We start from the raw sequence: 18,896 nt of genomic DNA, 5'->3' as shown, positions 1-18,896 counted from the left end.
AGGGCCCCACCTCCCCGTGCCGTCATCTTGGGGTAAGTTCCAATTTCGAGTTTTGAAGGGACACACACTCAAGCCACAACAGTGCTGAGCGTCGCCCTAGCTGCCCATCAGCCCATTGGTGAGGCGCTGTGACTCCACCCTGGACGACCCTGAGGCATGAAGAGGTGGAGCACTTGTCTAAGAGCCACCTGGTGGGATGAGCAGAGAGCTGGGACTCAGTGCTCAGCCCTGACCCGGGGCCCCGGAACCTTCTGTGGGAACCCTCCCAGAGAAGGGCTGGTGCACAACCCCGTGAGACGCTGACATGCCTCCTCAGCCTCTCTCGTGCTCCCTGGCCCTTTCCTCTAATGCTGCCTCTCTGAGGTACCCCCAGGGTCGTTCTCCTCCATTGCCAACCTGCTTCAAGTGGCTGCTGCTGCACTGAGCCGTGGTCCTCAGTCCCCATGGCAACTGGGGAACCAACAGAGGAGGTCACTTTCTGCTGTAACCGGCGATTGCTGCGGCTTCTGCACCAGAACACACTCGCCTGTGTGCGGGCCGGGGTGGCTGTTCCCTGAGCACAGAGAACACTGGACTTGGAGAAGGAAAGATGTTCTGGAAACCAGACTGTTTTATGACTGACAGATTATCTTATTTTATTATTTAATGCATCTCATGTTTTTTCTGAAGGTCTCTATTGAGAGAAAGAGATCCAGGGAAAGAAAGGTCACAGTGCTCAGTAAATGGCCCAGCAAGGGCGGCTCTGCTGCTCCGTGGGCTGAGCGGGTGGCCTGGGGCTGAGCGGTGGCCCGGGACTGTGACGGCCTCTAAGCGTGTGGTGAAGTTTGAGTGCTCTCCATGGTGGCAATGCAAGCTTGGAATCCCACTTCAGGCTGTGTTCTTTCTGGCTGGGTTTCAGTTAGTTCATGATCCGTTTAAACCAGAGTGAGTACCTGGAGACCTTGGTGACAAGGACCATGCGAGCCTGCCCTCCTGCTGGCTGTGAGCCCAGGACCCCTGTGAGGAACCAGGAGCCTCTGTGCTCTCTGGTGACCACACTTCCCTCCATCCAGTGCACGGCCGCCACACTGCTTCTCTCACAGTAGGTCCTGGTGGTGACGGTCACATTCAGGATCTGCCCGCACTCCTCCCACTCCACAAGTGTGACAGGCAGCGTGGTCAGCGAGTTGCCCAGGTCAGTGCCATTGCGTGCCCAGCCGCTGAGGAGGCCCCCAGTGCGTGGGATGAGGAGGTGCTCAGCGAAGTCGTTCTCAGGGGTGCACACAGGGAGCCCCGCATCTGGGCACTGGATGGGCCACTCCAGCTCCAGCAGTGACAGGTCATTCTCCCCCGTGTCCGCGTCATACCACATGTGCACATGGGCACGCATTATCTTGATCATCAGTGGGTCTTGGCTCGTTCTGTTAAAATCTGAAATCATGAACAATCACCAGTTCTTTACAGTCTGATTTTCAAGGGTGACATAATGCTCAGAAACGAGCTTCTCAGTGAGCCACGTGAGGAGGGAGAGACCGACCCTGGAGGACCCGCAGGCTCACTGCCCCGTGGTGTGGACACTGTCCCTTTCTGTGGACAGAAAGGCCACTCGCAGATTGCACCATTGCAACCAAGTGCCACGGCGTTTAAAAACAGTCAAGGTCAGTTCTTCTATTTTGGAGTACAGTGAGGTGTGGTGAAATGATTAAAAAGTAGGGAGCAGTGATGTGGAACTTCTCCAGGCCAATCAAACATTGGCTGTTGAGAAGTGGTTTTCAGGTTATTTTGTTGATTGAAAAATATGTAAGGGCCAGGCGCAGTGGCTCACACCGGTAATTCCAGCGCTTTGGGAGGCCGAGGCAGGTGGATTACTTAAGGCCAGAAGTAAAGACCAGCTTTTCCAACATAGCAAAACCCTGTTTCTACTAAAAATACAAAAAATTAGCGGGACGTGGTGGTGCACGCCTGTAGTCCCAGCTACTCAGAAGGCTGAGGCAGGAGAATCGCTTGAAACCAGGAGGTGGAGATTGCAGTGAGCCGAGATCGTGCCACAGCACTCCAGCCTTGGCAACAGAGTGAGACTCTGTCTCAAAAAAAAAAAAAAAAAAAATTAAGGATGAAGAGTAAAAACATATTTATGTTGAGGTTCTTCAGAGTCATTACAGAGCATGTTGACAGGTTAATACGGAACTTTGCAACCTCCCGATGGGGTAGAAGCTATTGTGTATTTGGATAGATAAGGAAAGAGGCACATGGCCGGGGGCAGTGACTCACACCTGTAATGCCAGCACTTTGGGAGGCCGAGACCGGTGGATCACCTGTGGTCAGGAGTTCGAGACCAGCCTGGCCAACATGGTGAAACCCCATCTTTACAAAATTACAAAGAAATTAGCTGGCCACGGCGGTGGGCGCCTGTAATCCCAGCTACTTGGGAGGCTGAGGCATGAGAATCGCTTGAACCTGGGAGGCGGAGGTTGCAGTGAGCCCAGATCATGCCACTACACTCCAGCCTGAGGGATAGAGTGAGACTCTGTCTCAAAAAAAAAAAAAAAAAAAAAGAAATAGGCACAGATAAGCCAATGAAAAGGCCACTGTCTCAGCCCAAGGTCTCAACTGCTGAGGGATTCGAGCCCCATTCTTCTGATTTTTAGTCAATTACCCATCTCTTATGCCACAGCTGCTCGATTTCAGTGGGAAAAGTCATCATAGTAGGCTGTGATTTCTCCATTGCAGTGAGTTAGCACTTGCCCGTGTGATTCCCTCCCTTGCGAGTGTGAGTTAGCTGCTGCCGTCAGCGATTGCCTCCCTTGCCGAGTGGTGCTTTGCCGTCGCGATTGCCTCCCGCCCGGTGTGGGTTAGCACTTGCCCGTCGCTGATTCCACTCCGCTACCGGTGTGAGTTAGCACTTGCCAGGTGGTGCATACCCGGTGTGAGTTAACGCCTGCCGATCCGTTCCCTCCTTACCGGTGTGGTTAAGCGCCGCAGGCCATGATGCCTCCCTTGCCGAGTGTGAGTTAGCACTTGCCCGTCGCGATTCCCTCCCTTGCCGAGTGTGAGTTAGCACTTGCCCGTCGCGATTCCCTCCCTTGCCGAGTGTGAGTTAGCACTTGCCCGTCGCGATTGCCTCCCTTGCCGTGTGAGTTAGCACTTGCCCGTCGCGATTCCCTCCCTTGCCGTGTGTGAGTTAGCACTTGCCCGTCGCGATTGCCTCCCTTGCCGTGTGAGTTAGCACTTGCCCGTCGCGATTCCCTCCCTTGCCGTGTGTGAGTTAGCACTTGCCCGTCGCGATTCCCTCCCTTGCCGAGTGTGAGTTAGCACTTGCCCGTCGCGATTGCCTCCCTTGCTGAGTGTGAGTTAGCACTTGCCCGTCGCTGGACCCCGGTGTGTGCTATAGGTATTTTGCATGTGCTTTCTGAATTTATAAGTATCTCAGTTTTATTGACAGTAAATTCAGTTCTATGTTGCATTAGAAACAGTCCAATTTTAAATTTTTCATTTCATTCTTACATAGAATAGTGTATTTCCAATGTGGTTTTATAAAAACTCATGATAAAATACTTACATGTTTTTACACTGATATTCCTGTGTAACAGTGAGCATCTTGCTGTTGTCAGTACAAAGTTTTCCTGTATTATAACACCACCACAGAAGTCTTTTCCTTCGGCATTTGTTAACTTTACCTTTAAAAATCAAAACAGGCAATAAATAGCTGCTGACAATTTGCGGGATTAGGGGCAGTAAAGTCTACTGGTTAGGGATATGGACTCCAAAGGCAGACAGCCGTATTTGAATCTTGCCCCAGCACTCAAATGGCTACAGGATTGTTATCGAATTGCTGACAATCTAAGCTTTTATTTGCTCAGGGATTAAATGGGGCCGGCACTTCCCCTTTCGGCCCAGGTGAGGTAACAGTGATCAGACTGACCCTCCCACCTGAAGCAAAACCTGGACAAAATCTGTGGAATGATGGTTTTCAGGGACTGTAATCCCCAAGAAACAACCTGTCTCAGCTACTGTCCAGAATTTCCCTGGCACAGGGCAGGACGGGGCATCTCAGTTGGAGCCCTGCCAACTCCCTAAATTGAAGAGAAAAAGCTGAGAGCCCAGTGAGGCCACAGTGCCTGGAGTTTGCAGAACAGAGTCCTTCAGAGGAGAGAGCTTGGTAGAGAATGCTGGAGGATGGCCGCATGCCTAGCAGTTTTCAGCAGAGCAGTGGTGATCACATGTGCACATGGAGACTAATAATGGCCAGGAAAGAACCACTCAGGAGGGTGAGCAGGACCCGTGCTAGACACTCACACAGGCTGGGAATAGTGATGCCACCACCTGAGTTAAAACATCCCTGACTCGGGGGCACGGGGCAGGATGCACAGAGGGTTTCACTTCAGTACTCAGAATAACTCTAGACTGAGCACTGCCCTGGTCCTACTGACAAATCTTAAGAGCAGTATGCCAAAGGATGAAAGTATTTCCAACTTAACTGAGTCCCAGGACAATATCCAAGTGTATGTATAGAGCACAAAATATTCAGCACCTAACAAGATAAAATTCACAATGTCTGGAAACCCGTTACGGATCACCAGGCATACAAACACACAGGAAAATGTGACCATAATGAGAAGAAAAATCTCCCAAAACTGAGTCAGCACGGACAGATATTAGTAGACAAGGACAATTAAACAGTGATTGTAACTATAGTCCAAATATTCAAAAACTTAAGTAGAGACAAAAATATGTAGTTTTAAAAGCCTAAATTAAATTTTTGGATGACAGCTACAACATATGAGGTTAAACATCCCCTGCCCAGGATGAATGGCAGATTAGACATTGCAAAAGAACAGATGGATGACCTTGACGGCGTCACAACAGAAGCTATCAGAAGTAAAACACGGAAAGAAAGGAGATCTTTGAAAAACGAACAGACCATCTCTGAGCTATGGAACTTCAAACAACTTAAGATACATGTAGTTAGATTCCCAAAAAAGAGCAGGGAGAAGGAGGAGAGAAAAAAAAATCTGAAAATAATGGGCCGGTCGGGCACGGTGGCTTGTGCCTGTAATCCCAGCACTTTAGGAGGCAGAGGTGGAAGGATTGCTTGAGCCCAGGGGTTTGAGAGCAGCCTGAGCAACATAGCAAGACCCCGTCTTTACATGAAATTTAAAAACTAGCTGTGCGTGGTGGTGGTGCACACCTGCGGTCCCAGCTAAGGACTCACGCTACAGCGAGCAGATGTGGCGTCGGCGAAGGTGGAGTGGACTGTGATACGGTAAAGATGTATTCTCCAAACTGGGAAGCAACCACCAACAAAGAACTGGAGATGGTAAACCAACAAAGGAGCGAAAACAGAATCCTAACAAGATATAGTTAATCTAACAGAAGGCAGAAAAAGGGGGAAAGAACAGATGAGAAAAAAAAAATAGCAAGATGATAGCTTTAACCCTAAACATATCAGCAATTATAATAAATGCAAAATGGCCTAAATACCCCAATTAAAAGACAGAAAGATATAAATGAAAGCCAATTATATACTACATATAAAACATGTACCTTATTTATTTTTTAAACATGTACTTTATAAAAATACAAATAGGTTAAAAGTAGAAGATTGGAAAAAGATAATGCTAACACTAATAATTAGAAAGCTAAAGTGGCTATATCAATATCAGACAAAGGGGATTTTAAAGCAAATAATATTATCAGGGATGCAAAAGGAGAAAACAAGTTATTTGAAGGATTAAATGAAATAAAGCATGTACCCACATAGTACGGGTGCTGGCTCTGGAAGTGTTAAGTGTTACGATTTTCAACAGTCTGATAAAATACAAAATGCTGAGCAAAGTGAAAAAGAGTTTTCAACTTTACCGTGGCATCATTCCTGGAACTCTTTATGTGTTTATGAGTAATAGCTGCCACTTGTTGAATACCTACCATAAGTCAAGAACATTCTCTGTAATCCTCACTGCAACTCTGGGGGTGAGATCCTCACTTTAAAGGGGATAAAACCAAGTTCGAGAGAAGGGGGCACTTATGCCATAAGTCTGCCAGACTTTTAGTTAAATTTCTTCCCTAGGATGTAAGAAACAAGGAAGTTCTAAAAATAATCTTCAACTCTATATCCTGCTAGGTCACTTAATTATTCTCCTTTTCAAAGTTTGTTTTAGGGAATTCCATATATTCAGTTAAATAACTTCAGAACAATGTATAATACTGGAGTAAAAATCTAATAGTATGTAGCCTGCCTAAGCCAATAATGTCCTGTATCTTAAACACACCAGCTGTGTTTAGAGAATGCCACCTCCTCGGTTATATGGCTCTTAGCCTTGCTGGTATGAGTGCTACGGTTACAGACTAGAACCGCACCCTGTCTTCAGTTGGGTAAGCTGGGAAGCTGGAGACAGCCTGCAGGTGGTAGAGCCAGACCCTGTCACCACCTATGGAGGACCACTGCACTCTGGGCCTCCCAGGTACCCACCCTCAGTGCACTTATGGGGCAGACAGCGATAGGAAGAACTGTTTTAGAAAGCTTGGGGAGGAAAGGTGATAAAAGATTGAGAGGAAGTTTACGAAGCTGGTGATAGACCATTCCCGCTTCCATCCCCGCCTTCCATCACTCTGTCTGCTTTGCCTCCCTTCAGTCTCTTCCTTTCCACCCTGGAGCTGGGTGGCTTCAAGTCCTTGAGCTCCATCCTGTTCTCTCCCAGTCCACACAGCTGCCAGAGTGGGCTGGGCAGAGCTATCTTGTAAGAATCAGGTGAAACTGAAGCATGTCACACACAGAAACTTCAGGGGCTTGTTACTCACAGGCCCTCATGAAGGGGGCCCCTGAGGCTGTGCCATCCACACGGCGCCACACCCAGGTGCAGATGTGGATATGAGGGCTGCACCTCAGTGTAAATTCACACCGGATTCCAAAGATTCAGTGTAAAGGAGAAAGGCAGATACCTCAATAATGTTTATATTCATTACATGGGGAACTAGTGACACATATTGGGTTAAATAAAATATATTATCAAAATTAATTTCACATGCTTTTACTTATTGTGGCTATTAGAAAATTTTAAATTATGTGGTTTACATTGCGTTTCTGTTGGACAAGGCTGTTTTGAAGGATATACTCAGGCAGAAGGAGATAATAGTGTTAGAGGTGTGAAAGGCAAGGAAAGTGGAAAATGAGGTAAGTAAATCAAAGCCAGTGTTGGTGGCATAAAACCATAATAAAAAAAATCGTAATATCCATTTTGTGAAGCTATACAGAAAGCAAGAAAAGAATAAAATACTGGCCAGACAGCAAATGGACCCAGAATGAGGTGCTGGGACTTAGCCTGAGGAGGGAGAAATAGCTGACTTTACATGTGCTGAATATGGATGTTTATGTGTCAAGAGTGACCATTAAATAAACAAAGTGAAGATGAGGCCAGGCATGGAGGCTCATGCCTGTAATCCCAGCACTTTGGGAGACTGAGGCGGGTGGGTCACTTGAGGTCAGGCATTCGAGACCATCCTGTCCAATATGGCAAAACCCCGTCTCTACTAAAAATAAAAATCAGCCGAACGTGGTGGCGCATGCCTGTAATCCGAGCTACTCAGGAGGCTGAGGCAGGAGAAGCGCTTGAGCCCAGGAGGCGGAGGTTGCAGTGAGCCGGGACTGGACCACTGCACTTCAGGCTGGGTGACAGATCGAGACTCCATCTCAAAACAAAACAGAACAAACAAAAAAAAAAACCCCAAAAACAAGTGAATGGTTAAGTTCTAAATCAGCCAAGGAAGGGAAAAGGAGAAGAACAAAAGTGAATGCCAAACTAGAGAAATTTAGTGAACAAAATAACAAAGCTAGAATGCCAGCCAGGCCAGCAGCCGAGAGCAGAGTCAGTCCCTGAGCTGGTGCCCAAGCTGCCACTCAGCCGCTCTGTGATGACACCCAGGTCCCCAGGTTGGGGGAGCCCATCGCTGAAGCGCTTTCCAGGCGTGCTGTGACTTCGAGATGCTTATGTTCTGAGGAAATGACATTGGTAACAGTTTGGAACTGCAGAGGAAAGGTCTTGGGGGCTGTAAATAATGCTATCCTTTTGTATTTGAGGCAAGCAATGAAGACAGCTGAAGTTATGAACTTGGCATTAGAAAACACTTTGAAGTGGGAATAGAGGTTAGTCAATGCAGTCAGTAGCCCATCGAAGTCAGGATGACTGATTCACTTAGTCGTTACATTTCTATTTAGGAAATGACAAGTAAGGTGAAAGTCGTAACAATAAATTGAGGCACGCGGAGAGCGCTCTGTTACCTGCCACGGGAGGTCCTGTAGATCCAGTGCACGCTTCTCAGAGGTCAGCACCCCACAGGCACACTGGTCTGCATTTGCGGCAGTGACATGAGAATAAAAATCAGCGCCTTCCCAGTGAATATCGGACTCTGTCTGTGGTGTTAACCATTGCATAATTCCGGCTATGGTACTAACCATTATAATCGTATCCTTAATGCTGATGAATGTGCAATAATTCACACAGACACCCAGACTGGAGTTAAGCCACCCCCTCACGGCGCTCATGGTTTAGCTCAGCGTGGTCCGAGCAAGCACGAGTGACAGAAACTGCACTTTCTTTTTTTTTTTTTGAGACGGAGTCTCGCTCTGTCGCCCAGGCTGGAGTGCAGTGGCGCGATCTCGGCTCACTGCAAGCTCCGCCTCCCGGGTTCACGCCATTCTCCTGCCTCAGCCTCCCGAGTAGCTGGGACTACAGGCGCCCACAACAGCGCCCGGCTAATTTTTTTTGTATTTTTAGTAGAGACGGGGTTTCACCGTGGTCTCGATCTCGTGAGCTTGTGATCCGCCCGCCTCGGCCTCCCAAAGTGCTGGGATTACAGGCGTGAGCCACCGCGCCCGGCCAGAAACTGCACTTTCTAGCATTGCCATTGCTCCAGCATGGAGACGTGGACCACCTTCTGAGTCGTGGCAACTCCTTATCACAAATCTGTGGGCTTCACCCAATACTACAGAAGAAGGAAGGAGGATGTGGACAGGGTCACTGGCACTGGAAGCTGGAGGCTGCTGTGGTCTGAGCACTCACCGTGGGGAACGCACTGTTTGCGGTCCTCACCAAGCCTGTAGCCTTGAGCACAGCTGCACGTGTAGGATTCCTGTCCTGGAAGGCAGAAGTGTTGACACCCATCAGTCCGCTCCGGGTGACATTCATTTTTAGCTGAAAAGGAAAAAAAAAAAAAAGACCAGAAATGCTGGCTTGGCATTTGATTACAGCCTTGCACACAGAGTTCTGGTGTTTTGGTCCATGTGTCCTCATTCTCTTCAGACCGTTGCCCTTTGTGTCAGTGTTTGCCAGACTTCCGTATTTCAGGAATGTGCATGTAAAACAAAGACTCTATGAGTGAGGCTGGGCGCGGTGGCTCACATCTGTAATCCCAGCACTTTGGGAGGCCAAGGTGGGTGGATCGCGGGGTCAGAAGATGGAGACTGTCCTGGCTAACACGGTGAAATCCTGTCTCTACTAAAAATACAAAAAGGAGCCGGTCGTGGTGCCGGCCTCTGTCGTCCCAGCTACTCAGGGGGCTGAGGCAGGAGAATGGCGTGAACCCGGGAGGCAGAGCTTGCAGTGAGCTGAGATCACACCGCTGCACTCCAGCCTGGGTGACAGAGCAAGACTCCGTCTCAAATAAATAAATAAATAAAATTTTTAAAAAAGACTCCATGGGCCGGGCGCGGTGGCTCAAGCCTGTAATCCCAGCACTTTGGGAGGCCGAGACGGGCGGATCACGAGGTCAGGAGATCAAGACCATCCTGGCTAACACGGTGAAACCCCGTCTCTACTAAAAAATACAAAAAACTAGCTGGGCGAGGTGGCGGGCGCCTGTAGTCCCAGCTACTCGGGAGGCTGAGGCAGGAGAATGGCGTAAACCCAGGAGGCGGAGCTTGCAGTGAGCTGAGATCGCGCCACTGCACTCCAGCCTGGGCGGCAGAGCGAGACTCTGTCTCAAAAAAAAAAAAAAAAAAAAAAAAAAAAAGACTCCATGAGTGACAGCACTTCCATCTGTCCTTAGAAAATGTGGCCCTGGATGTATTTCCACGTGGACTGTAATCCACACACCTGTTTTCTCTGCTGCCTTGCACTGGCTGTTCCCTTCAATGTGCTGCTGTGAGGCGGGGTCGTGGGATGGGAGGGCGGTGAGTGAGACGTCAGTGCTGGCCGAGCAGCGGGGATGGGGGCTGTCCACCCAGAGGGCGGAGATTAAGAAAGGGGCAGGTGGGTGAAGGTCAAAGCCCCGTTTGGTGCGTGGTAAATTTGGGATGTCTGTGAAGGCACTAGCTGAGGCATCAAGGAGGCAGATGGAGCAGAAATCCGGATTTCGGAGGAGAGGGCTGGGCTCGAAGGAAGGTTTTTCCCCAGAGAAACGGGCTCCAAGTTGACCAGCGGTGCTGAGGACGGAGCACACTTGTTGCTGTAGTTGGCGATTACGGACACTGACATTTGGCGGATATTTAAGGATATTTGTTTATGTGCTTTTCGTCTTCCTGGTCTGCAGTCTCCCACTGGGGTAGGTCCAGCCCTGAGGACGCCTGTGTATGACCCCCAGCCTGTGAGCAGATTGTGAATGGTTGAGGCGGGGGTGGGGAGGAGAGGGGGCCCATGCCATGAAAAGTATGGGGGACCTGTCTGGAAGGGGCAACTCAGAATTCTGCCAGCCCCACCGGGTGTGGTTTCCAGAGGAGAATCTGATTGGGATGAGAGGAATCCACTGGGGTGAGCCAAATTGTGGTTCACACAGGCACCTTCGTGTCTACACCCCAAGAGGGGCCCATTGGGACCCTGGCCGAGGATGTGAGGCCTGCCTGCCCAGGGAGGCCCTGGGGGAAGGGGACGACCGGGGCCTCACCCAGCTCGCAGTTGCTGCCCTCGTAGCCAGGGGAGCAGGTGCAGGTGTAGCCCCAGATGCTGTCCTGGCAAGATCCGTTGTAGAGGCAGGGCTGGGAGATGCACGGGGAGTCACCTGCAGGAGGAGGGTGGGGGTCAGGGTGGTGGTGACAGGAACGGGGACCTGAGCAGGAGGAGGGCGGGGGTGGTGACAGGAACGGGGACCTGAGCAGGAGGAGGGTGGGGGAGGCGGTAGGGATGGGGACCTGAGCAGGAGGAGGGTGGGGGAGGCGGTAGGGATGGGGACTTGAGCAGGAGGAGGATGGGGGGAGGTGGCAGAGACGGGGACCTGAGCAGGAGGAGGCTGGGGGGCAGGGGATGGCAGGGACGGGGACTGAGCCCACTCGTGCTGCTCCCCATGCTGTCGTCTGGCCCCCAGGACACTCCCGCTCAGAACGTAGGTCCGGCTGCCGGTGCCTCCTGCTCTGCTGGGCACCCTTTCTTCGTCCGCCTCTGTCCCGCCCCATCAGCCCTTCTCCAGCCTCCCAGGCCTCTCCCGCTTCCTTCTGTGCCCAGTTGTCTCCATGCTTGTCTGGTGGTGGCTGCAGCTCTTTGCTTACTCATTCCCAGGCCTCCCCAAGCCCTGTGGGTCTCCATCTACGTCACTTCTGTCCCATGCTCTTCTCCAGTTGCCCACCTAGAACTCCTCCCTCGGGAGGAGTCCCGCAACCAAAGTCTCCATGGGGGCCATCACTTTCCAAAATTTGAGACAGGTTCTGACCCTGCTGCAGCATGAGGCTCCCCAGGAGCCAGGAGCCAGGAGCCAGGAGCCCAGGTGCCCAGGAGCCAGGAGCCCAGGAGCCCGGAGCCCGGAGCCCAGGAGCCAGGAGCCCAGGAGCCCCAGGAGCCCCAGGAGCCCCAGGAGCCCCAGGAGCCCGGAGCCCAGGAGCCCCAGGAGCCCCAGGAGCCCCAGGAGCCCAGGAGCCCAGGAGCCCGGAGCCCAGGAGCCAGGAGCCGGGAGCCAGGCGGATTTAGGAGCTGCTCTGGGGGGCCTCCTGGCCTGTGGCCTGTGTCCCAGAGTGCCCAGAAACTACCCAGATGCTGGGCAAGATAAACCGGCCACTGCCTGTGGCCCTGGGGGCAGAGCCCGGGGGCTTCCTGACCTGGTCCTCGGGCAGAGTCCGAGCTGCGCCCTTCCCTGGAGAGACATCATGGGTTCTGGAGCCAAAGGCTTGGCATCCGCTGACCTGGGGTCATGAAGCATCCTAAGCCCACCCCCTCACCTCATCCCGAGGAATTAATACTTCTGAGGAGATGAAGGAAACCGCTTACCCTTATATCGTCTCCAGAATTCATCCTTTAGAATTAAAACATAAAAGTGTTACAAATGGGACATTTGTTTTTCTATATTCTTTCCTGTAGATGAACTTGAAGGTAAGAAAATGGTGATTTTATTCACCTAATGGGACAATAGTGTTTGAAACAATGCACAGTTTGCCTGTTTTACAGCCTAATTGTTTATGTTAAATGTGTAGTAATTAGATGTATCTGTAAGATAAATTACTCAACATGTGCTTACCACCACCTATTTGAGGAAAGCCGGAGTCTGTGACGTGGCACAAACCCGCCACACACAGCCCTTAATGTGGCCCTTCCCTCCTAGGGCCAATCTCCACGCCACCCTCCACAAAAGCATGTGATAGAGAAGTCACATCACCTTTTCACTTTTCATAAACCGAGTTGAATTTTAAAGATATGTACCTGTGTAGGGAGTGGGGACGCTTAGTTTGGAGTAGGAGTATCTAAAATTAGGAGAATTATTCAGACTTGAAGCCTAGAAAGAAAATGTATAAAAAATGGCATATCCCAAGATCATATTTGGACTTCTAACAACTTGAACAATGTCATAAGTAGTAAATGAAAAACAATTTTCTGTACCAGGAAGTTTGAAAAATGAAATTTAGGGCAAAATACTTTGAAAAATTTTTACACTTTTCACATGCCTGTAGGATTTCTCTGAGTTGTGTTAAAAATGGTCTATTTCATAAGAGTTATCTTATAGATAGGTATTTAAGAAACTAGACTTTTAAAAACATGAAAAATTATACTAGAGAAACAGGTCAACATTTAATTTAGAATCAATTTTAGACTGGGCGCGGTGGCTCGCGCCTGTAATCCCAGCACTTTGGGAGGCCAAGGTGGGTGGATCGTGAGGTCAGGAGATTGAGACCATCCTGGCCAACATGGTGAAACCCCGTCTCTACTAAAAATACAAAAAAAATTAGTTGGGCGTGGTGGCGGGCACCTGTAGTCCCAGCTACTTGGGAGGCTGAGGCAGGAGAATCACTTGAACCCGGGAGGCGGAGCTTGCAGTGAACCAAGATCACACCACTGCACTCCAGCCTGGGCCACAGAGCGAGACTCTGTCTCAAAAAAATACAAAAAATAAATAAATAAAATAGCAAATTCTTACTTGTGTTATTTAGAGTATACACACAGTCACATGTGAAGCCAATCATTTATGTAATCCCAAGCACGGATTACGATTTTCTTACTATGTGGCATCCCAGAGAGGACATTTCTGTTTTCAAGTTTTTTTTTAAGGTCTCCATTAAAAGCATGAAGTTCTCTGAAAGTCACCGCAAGCTGGGCGGCGTGTGTGTTGGATTGTCTGATCAGTGTGTGGGCCTTGCCTGACCTGAAGAAAGTCCAGTGGGGTCTGAGCTGACTTCCGGCCCCACTCACCTGCTGTAGGTAAGGGTGGATCAGTGGGTGGATTAAGTCACTTCTCTAAATTGTTTCCTCATCTGTAAAACTGGGATTGTGTCAACCTCATCGGTAAGTAAATAGGCTAATTAATTAAGCTGAATCTCTGAGAACTGATGCTCCCTGGGTCAGCAGAAGTCTAAATAACGAGGAAGCCTGTGGTTTGTGGTGGGGGGTACATACAGTGACCACTTCATTTTCAAACACTTCTCTTGCTTCTTCATAGGTACAGATTTCTTCGTAACATTCTTTTTCCAAGTTTCCCTCGAAGAGTTCTTCCAGGAGATAGGAGCCCGCGCGCTTCCACCTCGCCAGAACGTCGTTTGCTTTGGAGGCCGGGATAAATACTACAGACAAGACAAGAAGACGGTGACTGGGAGCACCGAGGGCCCTGCTTTCCAGAACTGCCTGGCTTCCACCCCAGCCAGTCGCCAGCCCCTGCCCCTCCGTCTCCACAGGCTCTCAGCCTTCGAGGGCCTCAGGACCACCCCGCCACTACCTCCCCCGAGGTAGGCAAGCACTTCATCCTCTGGGCGAATGGACCAGCCCCGGGATCAGTGCAGATACATTAAGGTTCTGCAGAGAGGCCACGGGCCTCAGTCGGGAAAGTGGAGGAGGGAGGGCTCCAACTGGGTTTTGGGTCCCAGTGCGAAGGAAGGCCGAGCTGGGGTCAAAGGTCATTGTGCTGAGAACTGGGGACCAAGAGCCATCAGCTCCTGTGCTGCCTCTGTGCACAGGATTTAATATCTTGATAAAACACAAAGAGAAGAAACTTATACATTGCAGCAGGCTCTGCGATTTCCAGGAGGAGAAGGCAAACCAGTCGGCCTGCGGCTGTGGTCTCTAGAGGCTCTTCCTGCCCAAGGGCCCCAAAGCATGTTCTCTCCCTCTCCCGGAGGGTCAAAGCCCAGGCCCTTCACATCCTGCCTCCCTTTCTCTCGGTGCTGAGGGTTACAGCAGGGACGGCTCAGCTAAGTCCGGCCACGGTAAGTGCTGGGCAGGGCGGTGGGGGCGGGGGGTCAGCCTCTCCGGAGGGAGACCATGGGGCCAGCGGGAGACCATGGGGCCAGCAACGACGCTGGGTGTTTGACTTGCAGCTTTCCTGGACGCCTGTGCAGGCAGAGTCAGGATGGAGTCCGTGGCTGTTCCTCCAGCGAAGTGGCTGGTGGTAGAAGGGTGGCAGGCGGGCAGGGTGGCTGCTCCCTGGCTGTGTCTCCTGACTCAAGACTGAGCACTCCTGGCCGGCCTGGCCAAGGCGCTCTCTGCCCACATTGCAGTCTGGGCTCGGCCTGCCCTCCCCCCTCCCCCCTCCCTGGCCTTTTCCCACCGAATCTCCTGCACACACGCTTCTTTCCATTTGGGCATCTCTTGGGAGGACCCCAAGTGACACCATCATGTCCCAAATACTTGTCACCAAATGATAAAGACCTAAACGGCTTTTTCAGGGGAATTAAGACAAGTCTGGGCACTCAGGGCTCCTCCGGCTCCTGGGAAAAGTGTCACCTACAAATCCACCGTGGACTGAATCAAGGACACAGCACAGGCACAACAGACAGGTAAGCCAGACGCCTACCTGAGGGCTCCGCACGCTGGAGGGCGAGGACCAGGACCAGGCTCTGGAGCAGCGGCATGCAGCCTGCCATTCCTACCCGCAGCACTGGGACAGGGCTGCAAACACAGCCGAAGTCCAGGCTGGGGGAGGTGCTGGCAGCAGGAGCCTCGGGGCATGACCTGCACAGCTGTGTGCTTCCCTCCTGACGTTTTCTGTTTGAGGCCAGGCAGAGAAATGAACAGTGAAGGCTCAGAGGGCCCTGGGAGATATTTAGGGAGACAGAGAATGGAGGGTAAAGGCAGCAGGTGCATGGTGGAAGGTGACACCCATGCCGTGTGTAGTGAGTTGGAGGTGAGACAGGCACAGCCCCAGGCTGGGGACACAGCAGTGGGTGGGACAAAGTCACAATGCAGCTTATGTTCTAAGTGTGTGTGGAATACACAGGAAGGAACGAGGGAAAGAAAAAGGAGTGAGTGAGGGAGAGAAGGATGGAAGATGGAAGGAAGGAAGGGGAGAAAAGGAAGGAAGGGAGGGAGGTGGGAGAAAGGGGGGAAGGGCCAAATGGTGTCTGTCACTACAGCTCAGCACCATTGTATTAGAGACAGCACAGGCAATCATGAATGAACACTTGGTTTTGTGCCAATAAAGCTTTATTTATAAGAGCTATTGAGGGGCCAGATTTGGCCCTAGGGTTGTAGTTTGCTGCTTTCAGATGTAGGCCCTTTGTATTAGTCCCTTCTCACACTGTTATGAAGAAATACCCAAGACCGGGTAATTTAAGAAAAGAGGTTTAGTTGATTCCCAGTTCCACATGGCTGGGGAGGCCTCAGGAAACTTACAATTATGGCAGAAGGCACCTCTTCACAGGGTGGCAGCAGAGAGAACGAGTGCAAGCAGCGGAAATGCCAGATGCTTATAAAACCATCAAATCTCATGAGACTCACTGTCCCAAGAACAGCATGGCAGAAACCTCCCCCATGATCCAATCACCTCCCACCCGGTCCCTCCCTCGGCACGTGGGGACTATGGCAATTACAGTTCAAGACAAGATTTGGGTGGGGACACAGCCAAACCGTATCAGCACTTGAAGCCTGAGGTAAGAACCTGGTGTTTCCTTTCCACTGTGTTGGGAAGATATTGGAGGGAACAGGAATTGACATGGAAAGATTTGTTTTTTGTTTTTTGTTTTTTTTGTTTTGTTTTGTTTTTGAGACGGAGTCTCGCTCTGTTGCCCAGGCTGGAGTGCAGTGGCCGGATCTCAGCTCACTGCAAGCTCCGCCTCCTGGGTTCACACCATTCTCCTGCCTCAGCCTCCTGAGTAGCTGGGACTACAGGCGCCCGCCACCTTGCCTGGCTAGTTTTTTTTGTATTTTTAGTAGAGACGGGGTTTCACCGTGTTAGCCAGGATGGTCTCGATCTCCTGACCTCATGATCCACCCGTCTCGGCCTCCCAAAGTGCTGGGATTACAGGCTTGAGCCACCGCGCCCGGCCGACATGGAAAGATTTGTGCTCTGAAGGGATCACTGTGGCTGCTGTGTGGAGAACAGAACATTCCAGAGAAGTCAAAAGGGAGGCTGCTGGCTAGTCCCGGACGGGGCGGGGGTGCAGCCATGCAGCGGGAAGCACGTTTGCAGTCTGGATGCTTCACGAAGGGGAAGCTGATGGGATTCGTGATGAATGGGGTCGGGCAGCATGGCTTCAAGGTTTGGGCTGAACGACTGGGAGGATGGCAGTGCATGTGCTGAAATGGCCAAGCTCCAGGAGGGCAGAGGGAAGCAAGGTTTGGAGAATTTGAGGTGTCTCCCGGGGGAGCGGAGGAGTCACTGCAGGAGGCGATGAGGCTTTGCTGCAGGTTGTCTCTCCCTCACTCTCGGGGGGAATCACTTCCCCCCTCTTTGCTCCCCGCCGTGACCGCCTGCTGCGTGCGGTCCTCAGGGTCTCACCTCACACGAGCAGCCGCTTCAGTTATTTCCCGAAACAGAGCTGGGCTTCCCTCAGGGGATTCTGGGGGTCTCAGGTCACAGAGTGTCCCCTGGCCCAGGCCTAGCCCATTCTGAGTGAACATGGAGATGACATGGGTTTAACCCACTTGTCTTTACTTATGAAGAAGGAGATGTTCAGGCAGAGAGAAAATCCCCGCCACAGCAGCACAGGAGCCCACAGAGCTGAGACGTTAACACCGAGCACGCGTCCAGGACTGGGGCCTCTCCTCCCGCTGCCTCCCTCCCAAGGCACCTCCCTGGACGAGACCCTATTTCTGGATGGGGCTTCGGCAGATGCTGAGCTGCGAGCCCCCAGGCCCTTCTCTCTGCAGCCTCCGGTTTCCTTTCTATCCCGAGGCGGGCACGGGCACCGGGCACCCAGTGTGGCAGGAACCAGGGGTGCAGACAGGGATGGTGATGGCGGGCTTCACTTGTAAATTTTTCCCCAGAGTTCTCTCTGGACCCCACTCAACCTTTGATTTCCAGAAACGGGACTCCAAGTCCAGGGTTTACCTCTGGGGCCCTGGGGACCACGTTGCTGCCTAGGAAATGCAGCCCAACACGTGCTAGTTCCGAGGCAGAAGCCTCTCCTCCAGCAAGGGCTGGCGAGGAGCCCGACGGCTGGCTCCACGGAGGAGGCCTCAGAGCGGGCAGGCCAGGAACGCCCTCCCGCCCACCCTGGGAGACAGGCCCCTCCGCAGACCGTTTCTGGGAGGTCGAACACCTGTCCACTTTGATTTTCCCTAACTTCGCAACATCTGTTTACGAACGGTTTTGCCCAGCTCATGACTTTTTGGGGGAGTTTTTGTACTAGAACTGTTGAACTTTGCTTAGGGACATTACACAAGACGCAAACTGCAGGGGATGTTTGGGAGACACACGGCAGGCCTTGTCTGGAATCTTTTCTGTTTACTGAAGGTTCACTTGGTTTTCGTGGCCATTTAACTTGAGGCCTAGGGACAGTGCCGGATGCAGCGGGGTAAGGACTCAACATCTGGACCTGAGGAGAGAAGGAGGAGCCCCCTGAAGCCCCTCCTGCCACACCACCACCACTCAGCCCCTGAGGAGCTCCAGAAGCTTCCAGAAGCCCCTGGCCAGCTTCACTCCAGAGACTGATTTCAGGGGCCAGGCTGTGGCCTGGATGCAGGCATGCTAAAGCCCCCAGGGGGTGGGGCCCACGGTGCGAGGTCAGGTCACCGCCTGGTGAGCAGGTCACCCACCCGGGGGATGTCCGTGCGCTCCCACCATGCAAGCCCAAGCTGGGGTGGGGCCTGGCACCGTGCGGCTGAAGAGCACCCGGTGGTTTAGGTCAATGCAAGACGTCCGCCCCAACAAGAGGCTTTCTGGACGTTTCCCTACCGGGGCGTCTGTGAGTCCTAGGCAGTCACCGGGGAGGTGTCCAGTTCCCAAGGGGAACAAGAGAGACCAGGCCAGGTGGGAGGTCTTGGGGAGGACATGCCAGCGTGTGGGCCCCTCCCGACCCCACGGGGCCTGCACAGGCTCCCACCTGCCTCTGGGCGTGACCCAGACACGGGAAGCTGTCCAGGGAAGGGAATACCCATGGCAGTCACGGCACAGTATCATCCTTGGAGCCTCCATCCTGCCCATCTAGAACAGACTAGAACATTCCCTGGAGGAATCCCCAGCCTAGCTGGGAAGGGCGGGAGCTGGGGTTCCAGACGTACTTCACCTTCCCACCCCGACAGGGTGGGAGAAGCCAGGGCAAGGCGGCAATCGAGAGACATACCAGGCCTTGCGTGGGA

The 18,896-nt window shown here is 51.9% G+C and overlaps 1 protein-coding gene and 1 long non-coding RNA gene across 3 annotated transcripts; one reads left to right on the top strand and one right to left on the bottom strand.

The window, feature by feature from the left end:
- Positions 1-898: 898 nt before the first annotated feature.
- PROZ (protein Z, vitamin K dependent plasma glycoprotein) lies at positions 899-15,241 on the bottom strand. The gene is given in 8 exon segments (NM_001168977.1): positions 899-1,410; positions 3,539-3,656; positions 8,255-8,322; positions 9,036-9,167; positions 10,855-10,968; positions 12,165-12,189; positions 13,782-13,945; positions 15,172-15,241. Coding segments are annotated over 8 exon segments (1,203 nt in total).
- On the top strand, positions 13,951-18,665 carry LOC103879504. Of its 2 annotated transcripts, XR_001897125.3 has the most exons (5): positions 13,951-14,107; positions 14,385-14,584; positions 15,044-15,154; positions 16,018-16,246; positions 18,052-18,665. It is a non-coding gene; the product is annotated as an uncharacterized LOC103879504 (long non-coding RNA). The 2 variants fall into 2 exon arrangements; XR_640155.4 differs by lacking the exon at positions 18,052-18,665 and having other exon boundaries at positions 14,696-15,154; positions 16,018-16,127.
- The last annotated feature ends 231 nt before the right edge of the window (positions 18,666-18,896 follow it).

This window comes from Papio anubis, chromosome 15, assembly GCF_008728515.1.
Source record: "Papio anubis isolate 15944 chromosome 15, Panubis1.0, whole genome shotgun sequence".
NCBI classification, from domain to species: Eukaryota; Metazoa; Chordata; class Mammalia; order Primates; family Cercopithecidae; genus Papio; species Papio anubis.
The sequence above is the reverse complement of the archived record's forward strand: the minus strand, read 5'-3'. Positions and strand labels throughout refer to the sequence as shown.